This window comes from Lepidochelys olivacea (genome assembly GCF_965140295.1).
Source record: "Lepidochelys olivacea isolate rLepOli2 genome assembly, chromosome: 11".
NCBI lineage: Eukaryota > Metazoa > Chordata > Testudines > Cheloniidae > Lepidochelys > Lepidochelys olivacea.
Window position 1 is genome coordinate 36,810,129 of NC_140421.1, and position 17,607 is coordinate 36,827,735.

Sequence of the window (17,607 nt, forward strand, 5' to 3'; positions counted from 1 at the left end):
AGTAATAAAATTGAATGCAGGCTATGTGATTATTAAGATTCTATAGTAGGCATCAAAAGCCAATGCAAGTGTATGCAAGTCCAAATAAAATACATTTTAAAGGATTTTGCAATGTGGAAGCAAGACTTTTAAAAAAAAAAAAACAGAACAAAACTGAATTCACCTCTGGCAGGAGTGACTTCTACTAAAGAGCAGTTAAAAAGCAGTTCCTGTTGGTCATTACTGATTCTACTTTACAAAAAAATGATAAAAGCATTCACAGTGCAAGGGACATTTCCAATAGGCCTGCATTTTGCATTTGTATCACTTAAGCACTCAAAACCCTAATGTTGCAAGCAAACTGAGTAACTGTGCACCTAGCCACCCAAATTACATACACAAATACACGTAAGTGCAGGTTTTGCATGTACATATGGGTGCATGTGCACATCTTGCAGGCATAAACAATCAAGAGCTACAACGTTTACCTACAGTAGGAGCTCTAAATATACAGATGGGTGAAGACCTTTAAGAAGATTTATTTCCCTCTCAGGTTTAATTTTGCTTCTAAGTTTTTGTATCTTCTCACTTCCATATTAATATTAAGTGGCCTTCTGCTTCTGAATGCACCTTATATCCAAATTTGTTGATATTCCCAAATACGCGGACTTGCAAACAACCATAGGTGCATTGATCTGAATGTGTGTTCTTTCAGAAGTCTGCCTCGGTATCTCAGTGTATGCAAGTTTGTAAAACTGGCTTTGTAATCATCCAAAGTATATCCACCTGTGATTATTTAGACAATTACCTAGAGCTCCACCTTTTCATACGCAATCATTTAGTACTTTTTTTTATTTTGTGGGAAAGAATGTTTCTTCTCATATTGTCCCTTATCTTCAAACACTTTAATGAGACCATTTACAGGCCTAAAGAGGGACACATGTATAAGTGTTTGCAGATCATTGTAAACATTACCTATAATCATAGGTTAGTAGTAGGTTGCTTTATCCTAGGACTCCTTGTTCTACAAAGTGCAATATAACTTGGTTCCCCAAGGGTTACCATGGTCACTAATCACAGTGGCACTGTTACGCAATTTAAACTGTAAAAAAACATTTAAAATATATAAACTTTGTGTTAGGGAGATATAAACTTAGAACGTTGGGATGAATAGACAAGAAATCCATATTTGCCAAATAGAGTTAGAAAATAGAAGGTTTTTCTCCCTTCTGTTTTTATCTTGCATGAGAGTATTAAAACTAATTAAGTAAATTTAATTACACACACACACACACACACGTTTAGCAAAGAGATAACTGTCTCTCTCATTCTTTCTAACCATTAATGATGCAAAACATATCACTAACTGACTAATCACAGGTGTAATCTTAACATGGATTAATTAGAAAAGTAAGATTTAAAAAAAAAATTTTTTTTTCTTACCATCTACACTGGCATCATCCACCAAAATAACTTCTTTGAGGAGTATGGCAGGGGAAGTATACATCACACTGTGTACAGTTCTTAGCAGAGTAGACCATGCTTCATTGTGAAAAACTATTATGATACTTGTAGTAGGCAGTGATGGGCAACGTTTAAATTTTTGCTCAATACATCTAAAGATTAAAAGAAGTTTTAGACTTTATATAAAATTTAATATGAACTCTAATTCAGTCTTTAAAAAACCACCCTTTTTGTAACAGAGAAATTACTGACATTTTATTTTTTCCCTCTTATAATTTCTAATTCCATAGGCGTTGGAGAATAAAGAAATGGAAAGTGTCATACAGCATCTCAAATAGAATTCTTGATGGCCAATTCTTAATACCTCATGAATATCTATTTGGGCAATGAAGTCACTTCTGATCCCAGGAATGTCAAGTTCCTTTGAAGTAGAGTCCAGTTTTCCTCTCGGATACAACCATATATCACCCATGGAAGACAATAGGAATTGTGTATGCAGGTTTTGGCTCATCCAGTTTCTACTAGGTATTATTATTACTTACAAATCACTGAAGTGAGCATTATAGATTTAAGGGGACATTCAATAAACTGGAAGGTGGCATATTCAAAGACAATACTTTCTGGAATGCAGTCACTCAGACTGTGGAAGTCATTGCTACAAGATGTCATTGAGTCCAAGAGCTTAAAAGGGTATAGCATAATAAGAATATCCAGAGTTATAATAGTAAATACTGGAAGTGAAAGGAGAGGAAAAGTCAAATGTTTTGGAGGGAATTTACACTCTCCTTCATAACCAGGCTCTAACTACTAAGGATTAGGAGAAGACTTTCCTTGGGGGAATTGCTGGACTTCTGAACTACACAAACTACTGGTCTGAGCCAGTACAGCATTTCTATGCTCCTAAAAATTTGGGCTGTCTACATGACATTACGGACAAGATGTCTTAACAAGTCAACACTAATATTAAAGTTCATGTGTATACTATCCAGAAAGAAACCATCTTCATCTAAAAGATATAGTTTCTTAACTCCTAATTTCAAAACAATACACCCACAAATAAAGCCACATAACAGTCAACATCTCAGCTACAAAACAAAAAAGAAAAACTTTTAATTTGGTCTTTTACCCGATAAAAATGTTTGTATTGAAAATAAGAATGGTCTGGGGCTGAAAATTACCAAACTGGAAGCTAGATATGGGTTCATTCCTGCCTGTGCCACTTATGTAGCCTGTATTTCAGCATCCCCATCTGTAAGTCTGCTTAGTTCATAGGGGAGATGAAGCTTAATGCATTGACATTTTAAAGTTCTTTAAGATACTTAAATGGAATTGTGTACAAGTGCAAAGCAGGAGCACAAGTCCCAGATCTGCTGGCCTACAACATTTGAGGGCTCAGTGTACCCAGCAGACAACTCCCAAGGATGTAAGGGAAGAAAAGATTATGTTGCATGGTTTACCCATGACTGGGAGGATTGAGGAGAAACAGGAGGAGAGGGCAGAAGCTACGTAACTTCTGGACAACGGAGAAGAGGAACTACAAAGAAAGGAAGCTGCAAAATCCTTTCATGCTCCAGTCCAAAAAAAAAAACACACCCCAAAAATCAGTTCTACTACTACTTGCTTGAGAGGAAAGAAAGGTGGGTGGCAGCTATTTGGCAGCCAGGTGGAACAGCACAACTTCATTTTTGCCATGCATACACATTGCATCTGAAAAAACATGCCTCAAAGACCATGTAAATAGAGGTCCTAAAGCTTCATGAGAACAGATATAAACATTTCAGAATGGTTCACCAAGCAAGACAGAAAACAATTTAAAGCTTTATTTTTCCTGTGTTTAGTTATTACATATCAGCCAGATAATTCTTTTTGTTCTAAACACCAGCTGCTTCCCAATATGTATGCCATATAGATACTATAATTACCTATCAAGTAGGAGCATAAAGATTAGGTTCTTCCTGTATGTAAAAAAATGCAATCTCTTTGACTTTTGCCTTAGAGCTTTAATGTCTAGTTTAAAAAAAGGGGGGTGGGAGGGGTCATGGTTATTACAACTACCTCGACTAAGTCTTTTTTTTTTTTTTCCAACAAAAGGATTGGTCTTTAGAATTTTTTAACATTATGGCATTTCAAATATACTTCTTTGACTGCCAGTAAAAGTACCAACGTTTTCCATGAATTGTGTAACAATGATAAAGTGCACCAGGAAGTGGACTGAGATAACTAATTCATTTCACGTAGGCTACTAGCCACTAATCAGTTGAGGACAGCTTTCAACTACTGTCATCTTGGGCATGATTATAACTAGTGACCCAAATGAGAAAGAATCCCTATCTTATTACCAATTCCCCAAACCCCTACAAATGTCATTTTATTTAAATAAAATAAATAAATAAATATGCTTTTAATGATTAGTCATTTTTTCGATCACCAGCCCAGTGAAAGTGAGTGAGGGGGGTGGAGGGTTGGGGGGGGGGGGCAGGGCCTCGGGTAAGGGGCATGGCAGCGGTGTTCAGTTTGGTGCAATTAGAAAGTTGGCAACCCTACCAACTACTGTTTCTCCACACAGCCTTGCCACTCCCAGTGCCTATTTGAGCAGACAATAATACTTCTGTTGAATAGTACCAGTTCTTTTTAGTAGTTATATGATGAACTCCTGTTCTCCGAGGACTGAGCTAACACCAAACTCACTCATTTATTTTGTAGATGAAGGTGGGCCCCTGGTCATACATCTGAAAAAATAAATCAAGATTTTTGTTTCTCTTTGTGACGTATGTCACAAAATTGTTCTGAATCCCACTGCTAGATTCTATGTACTTCAATAGGGAGGTGTAAACATTTCATTTATGGATGTGGTGGTAATCCCTTGAGAGCATCTCAGAATGCCAGTTTGTTGCCCTGTCTGAACTTTAAAAACATCTTTGAGAAACTCTGCATTTGTTTTATTCATTTGTTTTCACTGAGGTTTAGGGTATAGAATTTGTTTCAAACAAAAATGGATGGCTAGTTGTTGGAGTTATTTCTATAATTATTTGAACCTCAGAGCTCTAGTGAGGCCTTTGCAGACTTTATAAACTTCTTAATATGTTTTGTGGAGTTTGTAAGAAAAACAAAACAAAAAAGCATAGATCTGATTCAAAGAAATTAGACGCTTTGCAGATAAATCCTCTGAAAGTTGTAATTTCTGGAAGCCAATCAGATTCTGCTCAAGGATATTAGAATTTTAAAGCTATGCTTCTTCCCGGATCTGCAAGCACTATTCAGAGCTTACAAGTTTAACAAGACTATCTCTGTGGACCTTGTAAACTGTGTACTTACTGATTATTGTCTATAAAGTTTACAGCTTGTGAACACCATCAAGCTCTGAGCCAACAAGTAAGGCCTCTTCCAAAGTCAGACATGGACCTCTATATTTTGTAAACTTGTTTTTACCTATGACAGTGGTTCCCAACTCTGGTCCACCACTTGTTCAGGGAAAACCCCTGGCACGCCAGGCTGGTTTGTTTACCTGCCGCGTCCGCAGGTTTGGCCGATCGCGGCTCCCTCTGGCCGCGGTTCGCTACTCCAGGCCAATTTGGGCTGCAGGAACAGCGGCCAGCACATCCCTCAGCACGCGCCACTTTCTGCAGCCCCAGTTGGCCTGGAGCAGCAAACCACGGCCAGTGGGAGCCGCGATTAGCCAAACCTGCGGACGCGGCAGGTAAACAAACCGGCCTGGCCCGCCAGAGGCTTTCCCTGAACAAGTAGTGGACCAGAGTTGAGAACCACTGGCCTATGGATATTGTAAACTGCATGGGCATAACACAAATCTATGAGACCCATCACACCAATATTAATGGCTGAAGGAATTTAAAACCACTACAGACACGCTCAAGCAAAGAAGGTGTGTTCTAGAAGAGAAATAAGGGCTTGCTCAAGGAAAGTATGGGCTGTGCTGGCAAAACTTTTGCATGCCATAGGATTCCAGAGGAAACCTACGGAATTAAACCCACTATTCTTGCTCTCCTTTCAATGACCTCAAAACAGTCCTTGCTGCTTCTGCTGTATCAGAAAATTTCTGCTTCTTTTATTAACACGTAATTTTCTTCACTTTTTTCCTATTAAATTTTTTTTAAAAAAAACTTAACGATATGAAAAGAATTTTTACTTATAAGTTTTAGTTTTCTTTTAAAAAATTGAGGAAGTTCCCAAAAAAAGTCATTAAGGGAGAATTAAGGTTAGAGGCATACATCATAAACAAAGAAACTCATTGGATTGTTACTTAATGTCTAAACACCGGATAACGAAGAAATGCAGACTAAGCCTTCCTAAAAAACTTTTCGTTTTGACTGTATCTCAACAGAGCCGCCACTTGTAAATCAGAGATTTCCTATTCTATACCACAGACTGATAACATTACAAGACATCTGTTTGCAGTGTTAGGTGTATTTAAATGCTGCCCAGTTGCTCTGAGAATATGCTATGTCTCTATATGTTAGATAAGTATGTTACTCTCAAAGTATGGATTTCAACATACTCAGGAGGTCGAGTGTCTGGTCCAAGATCCCGGTGCAAAGAAATTCTGTCACTTGCAAAAGCATTAAAACAGTGTTTTTCATCCCCACGCTCCTTCTCCTTCTCCTCTTCTGGGCTTAAATTGGTAGCTTTGAATGCTTTACCAGAAGCTCCAGGGGCATTGGGGTCCTGAAGAGGTCGCTCTAAGAAGGGTTTCAGTTCTGCTAGTGTATAATGTCCTGGCAAACAGTGTCTCACTCCAGGAATATTGGTTTGCCTAACAGGTGCTTTTATCTGCATTTTTGGCTTTGCACCTTTAATATTGTTCACAGCATTTAACATGAAACCGAGTACATCACTTTTCTTTCCCACAACTGGTTCAATCCCTGGTTCACCTTTAGCATGTTGAACACCTACTTCTCTTTGTAATAAAAACAAAAATACTAGAAAAACAAAAACAACAATGCTAAACTTCCAAAGCTTCCAGTGGGAAAATAGTTTCTTACACAATTGTCTTAGTATTCTTATGTGAGCCATTCTGGTATTAAAAGTTTATCACATCTATAAAAACCTCTGTTAAAGATGTTCTTTAGCATCAAACTGGTCACAATAATGTTTCTTGAAATGGAAACACCTGTAAATTAAAAAAAAAGTATTAATATGTATGCAGTTAAATGTGCACTACAATGCAAAAGTACAAAACGTGAAAAATCAATAGTAACTGATTTAACAAGGGGGCCACATTAAGGTTAGATAGGCAACCTTAATTCTGGCATTTCCTCACTTTTCAGTGTTCGACTTTGCAACCTTAATGTTCTCTTAATGTAGTATTTTGTATGTAGTTAGGCATATGTTGAAGGAATAATTCCATACCCTAGCCTGGGTAAAATTAAAGTGTGTGTTACTCCCCAATTCTCCCCCCCCCCATTTTACTCATTATTGTTTTATTTTATTTTCTTACACTAGACTGACACAGGTTCACTCCCACACTCCAAACCCATAAATCAATTCTGCCCCCTACCTCTTTGCAGAGGTCCTCTTTTCAGCCTGCAGTCTAGGACTGGGAAGCCAGTTGCTGTCCTCCTGGTAGTGCAGGAGGCCTAAAGCTTCCCAGATTCTCCTCCTCTGAACCTGAGCATTCTGTTCTCCAGCTCCTCCCTCTTGTTCTCAAAGGATCAGTGTCTTTTTTGTTCTTCCATCCCTCCTCCCCACCCCACAAAAAATATAGCAGCTTCGACAGTTCAAGTCCCCTTCTTGAGAAAGAAACAACAACTGGGCTGCTCTGCTCCCTGCCTTCCCTATATTTACTCTCTCTAGAGAGGGAACCAACAGCTTTCCTTGTCCCACTCAGACAAAATTTCCATTCCCCGTAATCAAGTGGGTGAGCAGGTTTTTGAGGCCCTGGCATTAGAGGCCAAAAGATTCATACCAATAAGTTGGCTAAACTCAATATAGTGTTATTCACTGTTTAATGGGGAAAAAGGTGCTATTTTTTAAATAAGAAAATACACAGATTTTGGGACCCCTTGTTTCAACACTCAGTAAACTTCAGGTTAAACTAAGGATTCAAAAAGAGACCAGTGTAAAAAAGGTTCACATTTTCCCACAATTGATGAGGTCAGAGGTTCTTAAACTGTGGTATATGGCTTGCAATCAGGTGGTACACAGGTGTGAACAGTGTGGGAGAGAGTCATAAAAATATTAGCTATTATGTAATCCTCTGCTTGTTTGTTTTGGTTATTGTCACTTACTAAAGTATAACTAGGAGTCAAGTCAGTCTTATGTTGTTTTGTGTGTCTGCTGAAGCCACAGTCAACAGCTTCAGAAAACTCACTCACCAGTATTTAATACAGATGTCAATTCATTTGGAATTTTACCTCTATCATGCTCTGATCAACAGACTGGTTTGGTAACCACAAGGGTTGGGAAGCCAAACAGGGAAAATGCAACAAAGAACTTTGGAATGATTTAAAATCTCAGCCCTGAAGTTGAGAGAGAAAAAAAGAGTCCATGACTGCTGGGGAGCAGACTGACAATCCACCCCCAATATTGGAGTGTCTGGGATAAGCTCTACGTAAGACAAATGTGTGCAGGCTGTTTGTTTTAGCCTTTTTCTCTGAATGCTATTTTGCTACTGATGTAAATAAATACTACTTTGTTTTGGAGAAGCTATTCTGAGTCATCGCATCATCTACTGCGTACAGCTCCTGAAAAAAAAATTGTGCAAATGGCCATACACAGTCAGGCATTTGGAGTAATTACAGTTGGTACATGGAGGTGCCAGAGCCTGGAGACCCAGTCTAAAAGCGAATTGTGGGATTCCACCCTGAGAGAAGTGCAGCACTAGGTCTATTGCTTCAAAGGTTCCCCATGGAGAGAAAGAGAAATGAGGAAAACAGCTCATTCTGTAACTGTGAGAAGAGAGCAGGATTTTTTTTTTTAAAGACATGTCAAAATAAGGATCTATGATGACTACACCTAACTATAAAAGGTGGTATTTGGTGTATCAAGTACTTCTAAGTTTTAGAATTGCTAGATTAGCTCGTTCTCAATTGGGACATCAGACCCATGTACCTGCCTTTAAACCACAAAATAAAAGACTAGTATAATTGTGCTACTTAACAATCTTATGTCTAACCTCTGAACTCTTCAAAAAACAAACATTAATTTCTTCTTCTAGGAAATACTATTAAACAAGTTATAACACCCAACAGTAAATGCCTGGACAAAGGGACATTTGACATCCCCTGGAAAGAGAACTTTGTGGGAGCAGATTATAGGAAAAAATGCCACTACATGTATAAATTATTTAGTGAAAAGTAGTTTCTAGAATTTTATACAACCACAAATGATGATTGATATACCAAGAGATACCAGTAAAGAGTTTTTGTTGCGAGAGGGGAGTACAGTTGAAGGACATAGTTGTTGCACCTGTACTATTTCTGCCTCATTGCTGCTACTATCAGAAGCAAGGCAGAACCAATCAAGTTTTACGTATTGCTTATCGCATCCTACTACATCCTGTGGTATAGCATTAAGATAGCAAGCAGATAGGTTCCTCAGAAATACATCAAATAGATTAGATGGGAAGTACCATGCACTTCTAGAACAAAAGTCTTTTACAAATAACATAGAAATGATTTCACAGTTGTTTACAAGATATATTATAAAGTGGTGGTAAAGAGATAAGCCATATAGTTCTAAAGAATTAAGAATTTACGCAGGAAGGACTAGTTAAATACACACACACTTTACACATTTGAGAATAAATTTAAAACTATACTAATGGCTGTGGAAAGACCAAGAAGGGAATAAAAAGGGGCAACTTTGACCTGTTCTGATGACTAACAAAAGAAGAAAACAGTTTTAAAAGATAGATCAGAACTTAAGAACAGCTATACTGCATAAGACCAATGGTCCATCTAGCCCTGTATCTTGTCTTCCAACAGTGGACAGAGCCAGATGCATCAGAGGGCATGAACAGAACGGGGCAATCTCAAGTCCTGCTGTCCAATCCTAGCTTCTGGTAGCTGGAGGTTTAGGGACACCTGGATCCATGAGGTCATGTCCCCATCATAGCTAATAGCCATTGATGGACTTTCCTTCATGAATTTATTTAATTCTTTTTTGCACAAGTTATAATTTTGGCCTTCACAACATCCCATGACAACAAGTTCCACAAGTTGCCAGTATACTGTGTGAAGAAGTACTTCCTTTTGTTTTAAATCTGCTGCCTGTTAATTTCATCAAGTGAATCTCTAGTTCTTGTGTTACATGAAGGGGTAAATAACACTTTGCTATTAACCCTCTCCATACCATTATGATATCTATCATATCTCATCAACTTTCTCTTGGTTGTTTAGAGTAATATTTAAAAGGAGACTGCATTTAGTAATTACTTAAATGCATACAATACTGGTAATTTGTGACTGACAATGCTGTTCAACTTGTTTTCTGTTACTACTAAGTAAATATCCTGGAATTATTTATTTAGGATTTAACAGAGGGGAGAGAGGAGTTAAGTAAGTAACTATGCTTATAAACGTGGCTGCTTTTTAGTGGCCTGAAATACAAATGACATTTTTCTCAACTTATTTTCAGTAACTTTTAAAGTTTTTCTATGAAAAATTTTAATGAAAAAAGTACTTATTTTTAAAAACCCCTACGAGCCACACATAGTTGAAAAGCTGAACTAAGTGGTGATATAAAGATGATCGGTTTCTACCGGTGCCCAAAATGTCTGGCATCTTTAAATATAGATAATGGTTTGTGTAACTTTAAAACATTTTTCCTGGGTTTCCTATGGGGAAATTAGGAATGATCACAATTTTAAATTCAGGAAAAAGTAGATTAGATGTTAGAGTGGACTTTTTTGCATTTCATCTGGAGACCTAATCTTGTGAAGAGGGTCACAGTCCGTTTGATAGCTTGTAACGTTGTTCGACATGTTGGTGCTTTTAGCAGGCAGTTGTCCATGTATGGGAATATCATGATTCAGTTTCTGTGGAGGCAGGCTGCAACCACTGCTAGTGCCTCTGAAAAAACTCAAGGGGCAGTGAATAGGCCGAAAGGAAGAACCTTGTATTTAAAATGTTTCTGTCCAATAGTAAATTGGAGAAATCTCCGATGCGAAGGATGGATCATTATATGAAAATATGCATCCTGGAGGTCGAGGGCCGAGAACCAATCCCCTCTTTCTAGTGCTGGAATTATGGTACCTAGTGTGACCATTTTGAAGGGCTGCGTCCTCACAAACTTGTTGAGTCACTGTAGATCGAGTAGGAGTCTCCACCTACCCAACTTTTTCTTCATGAGAAAATAGTGGGAATAAAATCCCCTCCCCTCGGTGTCTTGTTGGAACATGTTCTACTGCTTCTAGATGTATGAGGTGGATTACCTCCTCATGCAGTAGATGCTTGTGAGAGGGGTCCCTGAAGAGGGACGGGGAGGGAGGGTGGGTAAGGGGTTTGAAAAGAAAGGGGATGGAATAACCAGTTTGTATGATTTCTAGCACCTATCTGTCAGATGTGATGGTTTTCCAGATTGGATAAAATGAAACTAGGCGATATCCAAATGCTTGGGAGAGAGTAGATGTTTTCAGCACAGAAAGACGGAGTTCTCAGGCCCTCGACTAAGACTTCAAATTTGATGCCTGGACACCGATGGCTGTGACGCAGCTGGAGGAGTAGGCTGTCTTCTCCTCGATGGCCTGTGTTTGCGACCCTGTGACTCGTACTACCATTATTGCTGTGAATACAGAGTGTGGCAGTAGCATTGAGGGGCATAGTAACTCCTCTGTCTTTTCTTGGGTCTAGGTGTAGAAATCCCCAGAGATCGGAGTGTCACCTGTGAAACTTTGAGCGTATGGAGATTCTCATCAGTCTTTGTGGCGAAGAGTTTGGGCCCCTTGAATGGTAAATCTTCAACCGTAGATTGCACTTCTCTAGGGAAGCCAGAGAGATGGAACTATGAGGCCCTTCCCATCACCATTGCGATCACCACTGATCTTGTAGCTGTGTCTGCAGAGTCCAGTGCACCTTGGAGGGCTGTTCTAGAGATGAGTTGTCCCTCTGCTACAAGTGCTGTAAATTGTTCTTTTTTATCTTCAGAAACAGTTAATAAATTCAGAAAACTTTGTGTAGTTATTGTAATCATACTTCGCCAGCAAGGCCTTATAATTGCCTATCCAGAGATACAGTATAGCCAAGGACTAAGCCTTGTGGCCGAAAAGGTCAAGCCTTTTCTAGTCCCTATCATAAGGTGTGTTCTTGGGCTGCTGTTGTCTGCCATGTTCATGGACTGTGTCGACCACAAGTAAATGGGGTGCCGGATGGGAGAAGAGGAACTCTGTGCCCTTTGCTGGCACATATTTTTTCGTCAGACCTTTTGCAGGTTGGAGGAGCAGTTGCAGCGGTCTGCCAAATAGTCTTGACAGGTTCCATTATCACATCATTCATAGGTAAAGCGATTTTGGAAGAAGAGGATGTATTCAAAATGTCCACTACTTTGTGCTGTGTCATCTTGACCTCTTCCAGAGAGAGGTCCAGAGAATTCGCCACCCTTTTAAATAGGTTCTGTAATTGTTTGAAATCATCCCCCATATTAGGGAGAGGAGGAATGACCATGTCATCTGGGGAGAATGACAACAGGTGGATAGGTGGTGCCCCTTCCTGGTTTGAGGGCTCTTCCTCCTGTTCATCTCCTTCCCCTGCTGGTTCTGAAGGTCCAAGTACCGAATGTACAGGTGATTGCTGTGTGCTTAGTCTGGATGTGGTAGGCAATTCCTGTTGTGTGGGGTATGTCGCACATGGATTCCAGTATGCCTATTGGGGTGGAAGGGGCATAGGTGGGCCCCAAGGCTGGTCGTACCACTGTGGATGTCTGGGATCAGTATAATATGCCCCCTCAGGAGGTCCTGATTTGGGAGGCTCATGGTGGGCAGGAGATTTTGGAGGAGAATCTATTTGTCCTTCCTTGTCCTCCTCATTATTTCTCAAAAAGGGTGGAGCAGAGCATGATGGAGCTGCAAGGAGACTCGGTGCCAGGGTTATGTTGGTGCTGAGGTCACATTGGTGCAGAGAATGGGAGAGTCAGGTGTTGATCTGACTAAGAGATCTTTGAGCCATAGGAACTGCTGCAGTGTCTGCATGATTTGCACCGTAGGCATAAGCGTCAGTGCTGGGAGTTGTGGTGTATATGTCAGCACCAGAGCCTGTGCCAGTATGTGCACCAGGCATGCAGTGGGGGTCGAAGAGTGAGCCACAGTCTGCACCAGTGCCTCGCTGCTGTGTGCTAATTGTGGCTCTGGCTGAGTCAGTGTCGAAGCATAGGGTTTCAATTTCCCCTTAGCGCCTGTGTCCAAGCTGGCTCTTTTAGAGTCCTTAGCTCTTGTGGTACCAGCAGTGCCGGATGGTGCTATCATGGCTCCTGGCACTGTTGGTGTGATCTGTGCCAATGATGTTTGCCTGTTCGCAGAACAGCATTTCTTGGCCGATTCCTGTGTTGGGGACGTGGTTACTCACTTTTTAGACATTTTTTAAGGGGCAGGGGATGATCATAAGCCTGGATGGAGGAGGGATCCTTGTCAGAAGCCATGGTTGGCGAGATCAGTCTGAGAGACTTCTCCATGAGAAGGAGTTTTAGTTGTAAGTTTTTAGCCTTTCTTGTTCGAGCAGTTAGCTTGTGGCAATGAGGACACATCTGTGTTATGAGGGTTTTGCCTAGGCAGCAAACACACTGAGCAAGTTCGTCCAAAACTGGTACGGAGAGCTTGCAGGTGAGGCAATGTTTAAAGCTCGGGGAACCAGGCATTCCCGTCAGGAAAGGCTTTTGTCTCCACAGAGGCTGACTGTTCTAAAAGGCCAACTGAAACATAGCTTCTAACAAGGAGAATAATTTAAAAGAAAAAAATCATTTTTTTTAAAATGTGGCGATGGGGACAAAGAGAAACTAATGAACCAATTATCCTAACTAAATAACGGTAGTAAATAGGCTAAAAGAACTAAGTAGCGAGGTGCTGCTAAGTGCACCGACTTGAAACCAAAGGTGCTAGAGAAAGAACTGAGGGGGGATTGGTTGCACAGCATCAGTTAACTGCCTGAAACAGCGCAAGATGGGGACCACACGTGCAACCCAATCTGGCACTGCTATCACAAATTTCCGATTACTAGTGCAGAGGTGCACAAACACCTAAAGTGGAGCACCCAGAGGGACAGCATTCGAAGAAGAACTAGCCCTTTCTGTTTATGTACTCAGAGGCTAAATGGGCTGGTTCCACAATAAGGATACACATGCCATCTATTGCCCCAGCAAAGTTCAGGAATTCCACTGCTGCAAATCCATCCATTATTTCCTGTTCATTACCAAGATTCACAGTTCTATGAAGCAGGAAATGTTTAATGGCCTTGCATACTTGGATCATAACGGCCCCCTCTGTGGATTTTGCAACCCCAAAATGATTGCCCACTGACTGATAGCAATCCAGTGTTGCAAATTTCCAGAGCATGGTTGCCACTCATTTCTCCACTGTCAATGCAGCTCTCATTTTGTGTTCCCAGGCCAGAGGGTTAGGGCAAGCTCTGTACACAGCTACATACCTACTCTTTTGCATCCAAAAGTTTTCAAGCCACTGCTCCTCATTCCAAACCTGCACTATGATACTATCCCACCAATCAGTGCTCATTTCTCAGGCCCAGAAGTTGTGCTCCACTAGGTGGAGCTGTTCCATGAATGCCAGCAGCAACCTGGCAATTTTTTTCTGTTATGTCCATCAGCATTCAGTTATAGTGCTCAGATATGTCCACATCTTCCTCATCACTATCCTGATCATAGCAGTACTCCCTTAATATCTGCAAATACTCAGAATCATACATCCTGTAGAAGCAACACACACGAGAATTGTCCTGAGCTCTGTAGGGTTCATGCTTCTGTCAAAATAGATGGAGGAGATAAAAAAGCACCATATGGGATTGTACAAGTTTTTAAAAAAGAGCACAAAAATTATGGGATGTGGCAAGAAGCATGGTGGGAACTTGACCCTTAGCTCCCAGAAATCTCTGGGCAAATTGCTATCATCTCACAAAGTACTGTGAAAGCATCCTAAAAGGCACTGCGCCATATGCCAGCATGGGGCATACTGGGATACCTGCCTATGGTGCATCACACTTTACATAGATGCAAGCACTCCTGGGGAGTACACGCAGCATCTACACAAGTAGCCAAGTACACACACCACACGAGAGATAAAAACTTCAGTGGCTGTATGCCAACATAAGTTGTGTCAACCAAACTTTATAGCTTAGACATGGCCTATGTGTTTTAAAACTATTTGGGACTATTTCTCTCACAAAAAGAGTATACACTAAAAGCCTAGGAACACAAGTACAGCGCACAAAATATCAATATTCAGTGCCCAAGAACTTTGTTAACAAACAATTCAAGTTGGCCGGCAGTGCCTCCTCCTCTTCCAGAATGTCACGTGCACCTGTACTTAAACCTCTGAAAAACAGGAAATAAGAGTTAAGGTACAAGGGCAAGGATCCACTGAGGATATACTGCCTCTTTCAGCCAGGGCTACCCTATAATAAATAGACATGAGGAGTGATAAAGTAAATGTGCCGTTTTATGAAATATGTTAGTTCCCACCAAATTGTATTCTCTCATCTGTCCTCATGCACTCCAAGCCATTCACTGTGTTAGGGACCGTTGCATTGACTGGTACAGGGTACCACAGCTCACAATGGGAGATTTGGAGGGGTGCATCTGCCCACCAAAGGCATGAGAGACTCTTCATTTCAGTGCTGCATTATGTGGGTTGTGCAAATAGAGGAGCAAAATATTCTTGGTATGAGGATTTGTAACGGTCTCATAGCAGTTCTATGAGTAGAGGTAGGTGCAGGTGACGTTGATGAGGAAATCCTGAGGCCAAGGTTTAAGGAGTGGTAATTCTGGTTTGGTTTGTGTAAAGCAAGTGAAGTGGCCGAGTATAGGCCAGCTGTAGTCAATTGGTGTTCACTAAGCTCACCCTAAGCACAACTTTTGCTTTAATAAGGACACAGTCTGACAGTTTCTCCTACTGTACTCATGTGCTGTGTCCCCACAGTATTCCATATCATCTGGAAAGATAGTGTGCTACAATGTCTGTCAGGGGCATCACTCAAGAGGGCAGTGTTCAGGTTACGGGGAGGACTGGTATGTACCTTAATTCTATGTATTGGTTTTCAGAGATTTAAGTATAGGCATTAAATATTCTGGAAGGATCTGAGGCACTACCAGTCAACCTTAATTCTGTGTTCAAGTTTTTGGGCAGTAGTGAGACAGACAGGCACTATTGCAGAGCAGCTGTGTGGGGGAGGAGGGCGACACAAAGTGGCTTCCTTCAAACACCACTCAGCCATCAGCTCTGCCCTCCTTCTGTCATCTCCATGGCCCCGGTAGGGCTAAATGGGCCTCAGCATGAAGGAAAGTGAAGACTAATGGGCTATGAAGAGCACATCTACCAGCTGGAGGCATTAAGGGGGAGTGAAGGGGAGCCCCAGATTCCACACTGCACTTGGAGAGCTAATGTAGGGGGAAGAGGATCTGCCCAACCCCCTACAACATAGGAGGACTGCAGAGGCATGAAGTGACCCATTCATCTCAATGGATATTCTCCTCCTCTCTCACCCTAGCCCCTGTTATGGAATCCCAATTTACAAGACAGTCTCAGAATGCATATGTACGGTTAAGATTTTGTCACTGTTAGTTTTAGCAAAAATCAGGGACAGGTCACAGGCAATAAACAAAGCTTCATGGAACCCTGTCCCTGACTTTTATTAAAAATAACTGTGACAAAATGGGGCTGATGGTTGGATGAGAGCCTGAGCACTGCTGCAGGGAGGGAAGTTGGGGGTCCAGCACACACCACCCACAGGGCTGAGAGGCCCCCCACCACCACCCACAGCGGGTAACTTGGCGCTGCAGGGGCCTCCCCACTGCCCTTGGCGGCTCAGAGCTCCAGGGCCCCAGACAGCTGATTGCTTCAGTCCCGGAGCGGTGAGATTGTAGCTGAGAATGTCACGGAGGTCTCCGGAAAGTCATGGAATCCATGACTTACATATAAGCTTTCTAGAACAATTTGTATATTAAAATCAGCTTCTTTTTGACAGGGCTGTATCTGAGGAACCCTTTGACCAAATGACCTGAAATTGTACTACTAACTTAGGGCTCCTGCTTTTAAGATTTAACGAATATACACAAATAAAACACTTCCAATTAAAAATAAAATAAATAAATAAATAGGTGTTTAGTCAATAAACACCATAGAAACATCAGAAATTGCTACTTGTATCTAAGGGCTTGTCTACATGGATGGAGCAGAAATGCAGACTATGGGGATGTGATTTCTAAGGCACACGAATATTTCGTGCATTAATTGGTCTATGTAGACCCTGCTGATGCATACTGAAGTGTATACAGTTTGAAACACTATGTCAAAGAACTCTAGGGAACATTATGAAAAGATTACTCTTTACATTATACACTACTGGAGTGAGTAATATATTACTGTATATACAAAGAGAAAGCCCTGAAAAACCGCAATTTTTGAACATCTACATAAAACTCACATTTCTAAAAATAACATCTCCACTTCTCACCCTGCCCCAGAACATGCCCTATACTAACTCTAGGCCTGGCTCCAATGTGGCCATGATGGAACAGTAGCACTATCCATCAGCTATCCTTCAACATGAGGATGATGTCTGCCAGGAGAAAAAGTCATTGATGAGACTTAAGATGGGTGAGGAGTCCAATTCGTTCTCTACAGGATTTTCCACATATGACAGGTGGTTGCTTGGAGACAGCACAACTGCTGGCCAGGATGCTGTACATTTTCCTTCCTCCTCTGCCATTTCTCAGCCTCTTGAGCGAGGCAATTCTCTTCAAAATGGGATGAGGCTTGATGTATGATGAGATGCCATTACATAAGAACGGCCATACTGGGTCAGACTAATGTTACATCTAGCCCAGTATCCTGTCTTCTGACAGTGACCAATGCCAGGTGCTTCAGAAGGAACGAACAGAACAGGTAATCATCAAGTGATCCATCCCATCACACATTCCCAGTTTCTGGCAAACAGAGGCTAGGGACACTTCAGATCATGGTTTTACATCCCAGTCCATATCCTGGGCTGA

The 17,607-nt window shown here is 41.0% G+C and overlaps 1 protein-coding gene across 1 annotated transcript in view; it reads right to left on the minus strand.

Moving 5' to 3' along the window:
* GALNT3 (polypeptide N-acetylgalactosaminyltransferase 3) overlaps positions 1-17,607 on the minus strand; it is a 49,158-nt gene that overhangs the window by 15,594 nt on the left and 15,957 nt on the right. Inside the window, exons 2-3 of the mRNA XM_084642752.1 lie at positions 5,957-6,568; positions 1,423-1,595 (exon numbers count right to left, since the gene is read on the minus strand). Coding sequence (XP_084498878.1) covers positions 1,423-1,595; positions 5,957-6,471 — 688 coding nt within the window. The 5' untranslated portion in view covers positions 6,472-6,568. The remainder of the gene's footprint in view (positions 1-1,422; positions 1,596-5,956; positions 6,569-17,607) is intronic.